Raw genomic sequence first — 11,328 nt, forward strand, 5'->3', positions numbered from 1 at the left:
TACTGCACTGAAACAGAGGAGGGAGAAAACTGTTTAAAAGAGATATGTGACTAGGTATTTCTGTCATCACAGGAGTCTAGAGCGATAGCTACATGGTGGAGGGGACCTGGGGGAGGGTTTGTAAAACAACGAAAGAATCTTTTCTTTTACTTTTCCATAATTTTTGACTCATGCACTTATAACTTGTTAGTTAAATTTGTGTCTTCTAGATTGCAACACCCCCATGATACATCTTCAAGGATATGAACATGTACGGCTAAGCACAATTAATAACAGTGCATCTAAATTCCAAAATCAATCTCCATAATAGTCTATGTGTTTCCTACTGCCAAAGGGGCCCTTTAGAGTAGTGAGAGAAGATCTTCACCCTGAAACCCACAGCGTCCCTTTTCAGCAGGAAGTAGCTAAGAGAATACGCCATCCCTTTTTCCTTATGTATCAGGGTGAAGTCTCTCTCAGGGAGGAGTGATAGGGAATGGCAAAGGACACACTGACAAAGGAGATTAATCAGAACTGACTTTGACAAGCACTGTGGCAATTGGACAATTAAAACAGACATTCGGATGGCGGGGGAAGAAGAACAAACTGGGGAGGAGGGTAGAGAGAATGGTGCAGCAATGAAGGAATGAAAACCCAAAATCCCTGTAAATGTTCATTAAAACTAATAAAATTTAATAATTAAAAAAAGTAAAAGAAAAAAAAAAGTATACCAAGAATGGATTTTATTCACTGAACACTGACAGAAGACCAGGTGAGTTGTGGTATGATATCAAAGACTTAATCTCTCCAGCATCCCTGAGTTGAAGGACAGAAGACTGGCACTTCAGCAGCAAGACTTGGCTTTAGAGGGTGCAGAAGATGTTGAGGAACATAGCTGAGTAAGTGGTTCCCTGTCAAGCTCCCAGCTTCTTTGGAGAATGTAACCAAGGTCCCTCACATGTGGGCTTTGCCAGCACTTCTCTCACACGTAGGGTTGAGGCTGGGTGAATACGCATTTGTGAACACTATGGCCTGCGTCTCCTGCCATTTCACTAAATGGACAAGACTTTCCTTGTGTACACAGGGGTCCCTACAGCCTGTGGCACTATTAATTTCTGCCACAAAAATGAAATTAAAATGAAAAAAAATTTTTAAAAAAGGCGTATTGCCATGGGAAAGTCTGTTAGGGACCTCTCCAATGTACTGAAGAGCAATGGTGTCTCTCTCGAGACTAAGGTGCATTTGATACAGGCCATGGTCTTTGCAATCACTTGTTATGCATCAGAGTTGGATAATGACCAAAGAAGATAGAAGGAAAATTGATGCCTTTGAGCTGTGGTGCTGGAGAAGAGTATTGAGAGTACCATGGACTGCTAGGAAGACAAACAGATTCACCCTGGAAAGGGTTAAACCAGGCTGCTCGTTGGAGGCAAGGATTCCGAGGCTTTGCCTAACATACTTTGGACATGTTGGGAGGAAGAGACTGGTCCTTGGAGAAGGACATCATGCTTGGGAGGGTGGACGGATAGCGCAGGAGGGGAAGGCTCTCTAGGAGGTAGACTGATTCAGTGACTGGGGTAATCGGGATGGGTGTGTCGGAGACAGTGAGACTGGCACAGGACAGAGCAGACTCGACAGCACACAACAACCCGCTCCAGGGAGCTCTGCTTGACAGAGGTGCGCTGCCACCCCAAAGGCAAGCGATTTGAATCTAGCAGCCGCTCCGCCGGAAAAAGATGGGTAAGTTTCTCCCTTTCGGTTAACGGCTTCCGGAACCCCGTTGTGGGGTCAGCGAGGCGTTGGTTCCAACTAAAAGGAAAACAAGGACCCCATTCCCAGAAAGCAACTCGCACTCGAGCTCACGTCTTACGTGGTGATGTCCGCACACAGCGCCGGCGCGAGCATGCGCTGGCCGCCACTCAGGGGTGAACAGGCTAGTGAAAGGGTTCGGGGCGGTGCCTGGGGGGTAGGTGCGGCGCACCGGGAGCCCAGCCCAGGGAGCCGGCTAGGCGTGGGGACCAACATCCCAGCGCCTCGTCCACTCGCGCGTGCGGCTGCTGGGATCAGCAGTGACGGAGGCTTAGCCCGAGGGCCCTGTGCAAGAGTCGTCGCCAGAGGCCGGGTCATGCGGAGCGCCCGGGCTAGGTCTCGCTGACCTAGGCCTAGAACAGCGGCCTTTCCCTTCTCTGCTGCGGCCACCCGGCATGTGCATCCGACCAGGCCCGGAGCCGGCGCAGCCCTGCCGACCGCGGGAGCGCTACGGGCCCGTGGATGCGCAGTGCTGACCCGACCAGCCTGCTGCCGGGAGCGCCCGGCGGCCATGGAGGTGGTGGGGGACTTCGAGTACAGCAAGAGGGACCTCGTGGGACACGGGGCTTTCGCCGTGGTCTTTCGGGGGCGGCACCGTCAGGTGAGCCCACCGGCCCGGAGCGTGGCCAGCACCGCAGCCTTCTTGAGTCTGAGGAGCGGGGGCCGTGTTCTGGAGAGTCAGTCTACTCCCTCGCGGCCGCCGGGGCTGGCCTTTGTGGTGCCTCCTCGCAGAGCTCATTTGCAGCGCCCCACCCACTACCCGCCCCTTGTTTTTCTCATCTTTAGCAGCGAGTAAGTCATCGGGCTTGCTGCACCTCTGTGGTTCGAATCCACTAGCGTACACTAGCACCGGCAGCGCAGCGGGAGAAGGATGGGCAGCCTCCTTACTTCGCTTTACTGCCTCTGAAAACCCGCTGCCGGGCCAGTTAACATTTGACAGCAATGACTTGAGTTTTAAGTCGATGTTCTCTGCTGACTGGAGTTCCCCTCGCCGGTCCCCGGTGTTTTCTGAGGCCACAGTCCTACCGGCCCTGGGCACTTCTGAGTCTGGACCTCTGCTGCTGCCAGTAGGCCCAGTGGCTAGTTGCCGAAACTTTGATTTTTTTTAATAGGCTACTTACTGAAACGGACTTTTGTCACCTTACAGCCCCATGATCCTGTACCATCTCAATACTTTTTTGGGTGAGGATGGTTCAAGCCAAATAATAGTGACAGCATCTTCAAGATGTCCTCTCCACCTTACTTGTTTAAATAAAAGTTTTACTGCTTCACAAACAGTCATGCAAGTTTTAGACTTTTTGGAAAAACATCAGGAATGAAAAAGGAAGTGGCAATTCAGTTTGTTGCTGAGGAGCATATTTAAAGTTGGCTGACATTACTTGTCACATAAAGCATACTTCTGTCAAATGGCTTCATACTCATGGGGAAAAATTATGATTGCAAGTAACAAATACTGCTTTCAGTTTGACATGCTACCTTCCAAGTATATTTACCATACTTCTTCACTTTTCATTGAATTCCAGTCACATTCTTTTTTTAACTTAGGTTAGTTACTAAATGATCTTACTATTTTAAATTAAAATGTTCTAGGAGTGTTTATAGGACATTGGCTTATTATGCCGTAATTGATGATATAATTTTCTTTTGTTGGAGATTCTGATTGTTTTCTGTTTTTCCCTATTGTTATACATAAATTTGCTAAATACAGCTTTGTCTAATAATTATCCTGCTCAGTTATGTCTGGAATTCCCAGCAGTAACTAACACTTTTTCTTTTTCAGAAAACTGATTGGGAGGTAGCTATTAAAAGTATTAATAAGAAGAACTTGTCAAAATCACAACTACTGCTTGGAAAGGAAATTAAAATTTTAAAGGTATTTTTTTTATGTGGCATTTCATATTGTTTTATACTATCAAGTTATAACCCATTCAGAATTAACATGGGAGGGGATTTCCAAACTTTGTTCTATGGACCAGCTGGTGGATTCAAACTTCATTTCTTTGGGTTGACAGTACAACTCCTTACCAAAAAGCCACCAGACCTCCATTGACATTTCTTACTAAGTTAAATATTATTATGAATTATCACATCTTTTGCAAATTTGAGTCTGAAAATTTTCAGCTGTTGTCATTTTTGCATGCTCCATGTTTTGAAACTTCTAGTGCTTGAAACCACTGTTTGTGATTCTTGGCTGAAGTTTGGAGGTATTCTATGAAGACTTGACTTTAGTTTATCATAATATCTTGCTTCATTTGTTTGAGGGGATGGAAAAGGTCAATCTCCCATACATTATTTACATAGTCTGTTGTCTTTCTTCAAGTTAACAGTTAAGCTTTTATATTTTGAGTGGAAGTGAGTTGGGGTCTTGTAAACTGAAGAAAGTTCTTTTCCTTGGAGGTGGTCTCATTACTTCACTCAAACAGTATGATGCTTTGAGGAAAAGAAAAATGGTTCTGTTTGGAAATACTTTCTTGGAGAGTCATAAGCACTTGGCTCATTAAGGAATGGCTGAAAAATTTAAAAAACCTTATCTAAGTTAGCTTAACTTGGTGTTTCTTAAACTTGTAAGAACATGGGATCCTCATTTAAGCTTTCCCCTTTGGAGATCTTTAGTAAATATTATTCTAAGCTAAGAATTCTATTTTTCAGACAGATAATGGTTTTTAAAAAGTATCTTGGAGTTTCATAGTTCTGTTGTAGTTAGCGATTTTGTATATAATAAATTTGAATGAATAGCTGAAAGTTTGTGGCCATATATCCTAAGTATATTTTGTGATAGTGAAACTCCTTTTAGGAGTCTAGACAGTGACAATAGTGAAATAAATGTTTAGACTGAAAGTTTGGTCAGAGACACTTCTTATTCTTTAGTTGTTTGACTTACGGCTAGTAATAACCAAACCAAATCAAAACTACTGCCAGAGCTGGTTCTGACTCATGGTAACCCTCCACTGGGTTTTTGAGGCTGTAAATATATTGTTTTTTAAATTAATTATTAATTTCAGTAAAAATTTACAGAGACTTTAAATTTCCATTCATTCATTGTTGTACTTTTCCCCCCTCCCAACCCTCCTCCCTAGCACACTACCTCTTGGAAAAGTAAAAGAAAAATTCTTTCATTGTTTTACAGACCCTCCCCCAGGTCCACTCCACCATGTAGCCTTTGCTCTAGACTCCTATCATGACAAAAATACCTAATCGCATATCCCTTTTAAACAGTTTTCTCCCTCATCTGTTTCAGTGCCGTATACATTGTTGAACCCACCTTTCTCAGTCTCTCTCCAACCCCAAGGTCACTCCTGTTTTACAACAGTGGCACCATGCAGTATTTTTCCTTTTGTGACTGAGATACTTCATTCAGCATAATGTCCTCCAGGGTTACCCATTTTGAATAATATTGCATTAGTTCCTTGTTTTTCAATGCAGCGTAGTATTCCATTGTGTGAATACATCACAGCTTCTCTATCCATTTGTTTGTTGATTGTTTCTAACTCTTTGCTACTGTGAACAAAGCCGCAATAAACATGGGTGTGCATATATCTGCTTGGGTGGTGATTATGGTTTCTTTAGGGTATATTCCCAGTAGTGGAATTGCTGGGTCAAATGGTATCTCTACTTGCAACTTTTTGAGAAAGTGCCATACCATCTTCCACAGTGGTTGCACCATTTTACACTCCCACCAACAGTGAATAAGGGTTCCAGTTTCTCCACAATCTCGCCAGCATTTGTTGCTTGCGAGGCTGTAAATCTTGAAAGGAGAAATTGTCCATGTTTGTTCTGTGAAGATGCTGGTGGAATTGAACTTTGAACTTTTGATTAGGAACCCAAACTCAACACACAGGTTAATATGCCAGCAGGCCTTCTTACTCTGGTAATAGACATGGTTTGTGTTTTATGTGCCATTGAATCGTGACTCTTAGCTGACCCTCCAGCTGGTTTTCAGAGGCTTTAAATTGCGCAGAAGGAGATTACCCTTCCTTCTTCGGCAGAATGGCTTGTGGATTTGAACTAGGTGCCTTTTGTTTTGCAGCACAACTTACCACTAGGCTACCAGTGCTCTCTAAGAGACGTGTAATATACTAGAAATCATACCTATAATATCAGTTCAAAGACTAAGGTGCACCTGATCAAAGCCATTATATTTTTAGCTGCTTTATATATATATCTTATAGTAAGTGTGGAAGATGAGAGAAGAATTGATGCCTTTGATCTGCCATGTCGCTGAAAAATGTTGAATATCCCATGGACTGCCAAAAGAAAAATCTCTGTTGAAGGAGGTGTAACTAGGGTACTCCTTAGAAAGCAAGAATGGTGAAACTTGGGCTCTATATATTTTGGAGATGTTTGTTAGGAGGTACCAATCATTAGAAAAAAGCATAATGCTGGGAAAAGCAGAGGATCAGTGAAAGAGAGTAAGACTCGTGCCGTGACAGGGTGACCAAGTGACTGCAACAATGGGTTTGAGTATGTTGCAGGATAGGGCAAAGCTTTGATCTGTTGATAGGATTTCTATGAGTTGTAGTTTACTCAACAATACCTTAAAGTATCTGTTTCTCTCTGTGTGTTTACTAGCCAGTTTATGTGCATATTGAAATATATTAAAATCCATTCTTCAGTGAGATGGAAAAGACAATTTCAAATTTCATTTGGAATGGAAAGAGGCCCCAAATAAGCAAAGCACTCCTTAAAAAGAGAAACAAGGTAGGAGGCACCTCACTCCCTGATTTCAAATCCTACTACACTGCCGTGGTGGTCAAGACAGCATGGTACTGGTACAATGACAGACACATAGATCAATGGAATAGAACTGAGAATCCAGAAATCAGCACTTCTACCTATGGCCAACTGATTTTTGACAAGGAGATGAAATCAGTTAAGTGGGGAAATGACAGCCTTTTTAATAAAGTGTTGGCAAAATTGGAAAACTTACCTGCAGAAAATTCAAGCAAGATCCATACCTCACTCCATACACAAAAATCAAATCAAGGTGGATCATGGACCTAGGATTAAAACCAAGAACCATAAACTTTGTTAAAGAAAAGCTTGGAAGAACTCTAGAAGTCCTAATCCACAACATAAACAGTCTTCCAAGCATCCTGGAAATTCTACAACCAGGAGAGGATAAAATAGATGAATGGGACCTTCTAAGAATCAAATAAATACTTATGCACATCTGAAAGCTTCTCCAACATGGTAAAAAGGGAAGCCACAGATTGGGAAAAAATACTTGGTAATGACATGTAAGACAAGGGACTTATATCTAGAATTTATAAAATACTCGAGCACCACAACAGGATAAAGGTAAATAACCCAGTGGAAACATGGGCACAGGATATGAACAGACACTTCACCAGAGAACATATTCAGATGGCAAACAAACACGTGAAAAAATGTTCAAAATCCCTAGGTCTAAGAGATGCAAATAAAAACAATTATGAGATATCATCTCACCCCGGTAAGAATAGCAAAATTTAACAGAACAGCAAACATCAAATGCTGGCAAGGTTACAGAGAAACTGTAACCCTTATTCACTGTTGGTGGGAGTGAAAAATGGTGCAACCACTATGGAAGGCTGTATGATGCTTTTTCAAAAAGTTGGCAAATAGAGATACTATTTGACCCAGTAATTCCACTACTGGGAATATACCCTGAAGAAAGCATAACTGCTACCCAAGCAGATATATGCACAGCCATGTTTATTGCAGCTTTGTTCACAATAACAAGGAGTTGGAAACAACCTAAGTGCCCATCATCAAACGAATTGATAGAGAAGCTGTGGTATATTCACACAATGGAATACTATGCCTCATTGAAAAACAGGAACTCATTAAATATTATACAAAATGGGTGACCCTGGAGGACATTATGCTGAGTGTAAGTCTTAGTCACAAAAGGACAAATATTGCATAGTGCCACTGCTGTAAAACAGGACTGACATCGGGGTTGAAGGAAGACTGAGAACGAATGGGGGAATGATGTTTACTGCATTGAAACAGATGAGGGAAACAACTGTTTAAAAGGTATAATTATGACAGGAGTCCAGAATGAAGGCAGCACAGTGGAGTGGACTTTGGGGGAGGGATTGCATAACAATGAAAGAATTTTTATTTAACTTTTTCAAAGAGAAGAGCGAATTGGGGAGAATGGGGTGGGCAGGGAGAAAAGTGCAACAATGAGTGAATGGGGAAAAAAAGAAAATTATCAGAATAAATATATATCTTTTAAATTTTCAATTTCATTTGCAGGAACTTCAACATGAAAATATTGTCACACTCTATGATGTTCAGGTACCATATTTTTAATTTTTTGACAAAATTTGAATGTCTATTAATAAAAATGTTTCTATTTCATATAAATTTAAGTAAATCTTAATGGGATGAAAAACTAATTGTTGAAAAAACAAACAAATATATGTTTATTAAGAAAGTGTTTTAAATGTCCTATAGCCGTGGGTTAATTACTTAATTGAATAAATAATTCATAATTAATAACATGTTACAATTTGTTTCCTTAAAGTTTTACGTCGAAAACCTTTAGTCAGTCCTGCTCGCTTATATAGGGTCATTAAGAATCAGAACCAAATCCTTGGCAGTGGGTTATATATGATACAGGGGATAGGAAGACATTTAAAACCAGAATAAGAAACTGTACAAATATGAAAATAGATATATATATATATATAAAATTTTCAAAGCTAGCATCTTATTATAAATAATGTTAATACTTTGACAGCTATGAAAAAGAACAAAGTTGATATACTTAATAACATATATGCATCTGAAACGTGTTAGTAAAAAGAAGCCATTCACATAGCAGCATCTGAATGATTCTAGTGTTGTGAATTTCAAGAAGGAACATTAATCATCTCTGGTAATAGAATTCAAGGATGTCAGAACAGAAATTGCCTCTTAATAGTTTGAATTGACTGGAAAGGAACACAAGGAGACTTTCAGGGATAATGGAAATCTCCTCAGTTTTGATTGGCAGAGTAGGTGTATATGCTTGTCACAACTCATTGAATTGTACTTTCAAGTTTATGTGTGTCAGTGAGACCCTCAACAGGATGGATTGACCGAGTGACTATACAATGGGCTTCAATATATCATCTTTGTTATATTATATATATATAATCATATGTTCTCTGATATATTGGGGATGTCACAGGATAGGGCAAGGTTCATAAGGTTGCTGTGAGTTGTAGTCCACTCGACTGCACCTAACAACAGCAAAAATATATGTAAATTACACCTCATAGAGTACAAAACAAAATCAGGCAGCAGAGGAAGTTTTAGAGTGTATTGTCTTAGATGTTGTTTTAGGTCAATTATAACCAGATTTTTTCCATAAGCAACTTGATGACTACATTATTGTTAATTAAAACTTATTTTGACTATAAAGATGATGTGCTTGAATCACTGTTTTGGGACTCCTAAATTTCATTTTCTAATGGATTTTATTTAATAGTATATATGTATAGTACTTTTATTAAAATTGTTTTAAAATTTTACATTTTTCTCTGACTTAAATGATTCTTAATAATTTACTTTACAGGAATTACCGAACTCTCTCTTTCTGGTGATGGAGGTATGTGGCATATAAATGTCTATTTCATTTATTTCAAATTCCTTTTGATTACTAGATAATTTAAAATAGTCATTTGAAAATTTGTGTGAATAAAATTAATTTGGTAATTAGATTATGTACAAAATAAAAAATGACAAGATTTTTGATCTAATAGTTCTTACAGTATATTTTAGATTAAATTAATATAAAAATTATTTCCAAATTAAGATGAACTGTTAGTGGATTCAATTAATCAGTGTCTTCATTTTAACTATCTTTTTTTAATTTATTTTTTTATTATGTACAGTATTGCAATGGTGGAGACTTGGCAGATTATTTGCAAGGTAATTTGTGTGTGTGTGTGAGAGAGAGAAGAATTCAGTAAGCATTGTATTGTAGTCTATTTAGGGAGCTCTGGTGGCCCAGACCTGCGCTGCTAACCCACAGGCAGTTGAGATCTGTTAGTGGCTCTGAGGCAGAGAAATGGGCAGTTTCCTCCCCTGTGATTTAAAGTCTCTAAAAACCTGTTTTCTACTCTGTGGCAATGAATGTCTTTGTGGACTGTTTAATGCTGAGAATCGATTCTGAAATAGGTTACCCTCTTTCCTGCACGTGGGTAAAAATAATTTAGTAAATGTTTGTTTAACAGTATTTGCTTTTCTGGCCCACTGTTTGTTGTAGTTTTGTTTCTTAAAATTGATGTATCTTAGTTTTATGTGTGGCTCTCCCTAATGATACTTGTGGTATCTCTAGAGAAGAACCCAAATTCTATTTCTCTCTCTCAAAAAAAATCTGAGTTCTTATCATTGAACTTTTTTTTTATCTTTTTTTTTTATCATTGAACTTTTAGTCTCTTTCAAAATAAAAACCATAATGGAAGAATGTTCCTAAGAATGAGTTTAATTTGAAAGTTTCTTGTAAACAAATCAATGAAAAGTAATTATAAAAGTATTAAAGATCATGAGAACAACTATGAGATGTTATCTCACCCCAGTCAGAATAGCAAAATTTAACAGAACAGCAAACATCAAATGCTGGCGAGGTTGTGGAGAAACTGGAACCCTTATTCACTATTGATGGGAGTGTAAAATAGTGCAACCGCTGTGGAAGGTGGTATGGTGCCTTCTCAGAAAGTTGCAAATAGAGATACCATTTGACCCAGCAATTCCACTACTGGGAATATACCCCAAAGAGACCATAACAGTCATTCAAGCAGGTATATGCACACCCATGTTTATTGCAGCTTTGTTCACAATAGCGAGGAGTTAGAAACAACCTGAGTGCCCATCAACAAATGAATGGATAGAGAAGCTGTGGTATATTCATACAATGGAATAATATGCTGCATTGCAAAACAAGGAACTCATGCAATGTTATTCAGAATGGGTGACCCTTGAGGACATTATGCTGAATGAAGTATCTCAGTCACAAAAGGACAAATACTGCATGGTGCCACTGTTGTTAAACAGGACTGACCTTGGGGTTGGGGAGAGACTGAGAAAGATGGGTTCAACAATGTATACTGCATTGAAACAGATGAGGGAGAAAACTGTTTAAAGGGGATATGTGATTAGGTATTTTTGTCATGACAGGAGTCCAGAGCGAGGCAGCAGAGTGGAGTGGACCTGAGGGGAAGGACTATAAAATAATGAAAGCATTTTTTTACTTTTCTAAGAGGATAGTGTACTGGGGGTGGAGGGTTGGGAGGGGAGAATAGTACAACAATCAATGAATGAATGGAAATCCAAAGTCTCTGTAAATTTTCATTGAAATTAATAATAAAAAATTATAATAGAAAAATAATTAAGGATTAAATGGAAATAACATCCTAATACTAGATTCAAATGCATGTATGTAAAATAGGAAGCATTCAGATCAGCTTATCCCACCAGAATAGTTACAACACTAATGAGGCTTTTGCCTTTTAAAGAGGCTTTGAAAATATATAAAAAAGGTTAATATACCTATCATATATATAT

The 11,328-nt window shown here is 39.5% G+C and overlaps 1 protein-coding gene across 1 annotated transcript in view; it reads left to right on the top strand.

Annotated features, from left to right (window-relative positions):
- Nucleotides 1–2,299: 2,299 nt before the first annotated feature.
- Nucleotides 2,300–11,328, top strand: part of ULK2 (unc-51 like autophagy activating kinase 2) — a 233,569-nt gene continuing 224,540 nt past the window's right edge. Inside the window, exons 1-5 of the mRNA XM_006902052.1 lie at nt 2,300–2,389; nt 3,569–3,661; nt 8,032–8,073; nt 9,338–9,370; nt 9,657–9,693. Of these exons, the coding sequence (XP_006902114.1) occupies nt 2,300–2,389; nt 3,569–3,661; nt 8,032–8,073; nt 9,338–9,370; nt 9,657–9,693 (295 nt within the window). The remainder of the gene's footprint in view (nt 2,390–3,568; nt 3,662–8,031; nt 8,074–9,337; nt 9,371–9,656; nt 9,694–11,328) is intronic.

This window comes from Elephantulus edwardii, unplaced genomic scaffold, assembly GCF_000299155.1.
Source record: "Elephantulus edwardii isolate Elephantulus edwardi_28Jun2011 unplaced genomic scaffold, EleEdw1.0 scaffold00362, whole genome shotgun sequence".
NCBI classification, from domain to species: Eukaryota; Metazoa; Chordata; class Mammalia; order Macroscelidea; family Macroscelididae; genus Elephantulus; species Elephantulus edwardii.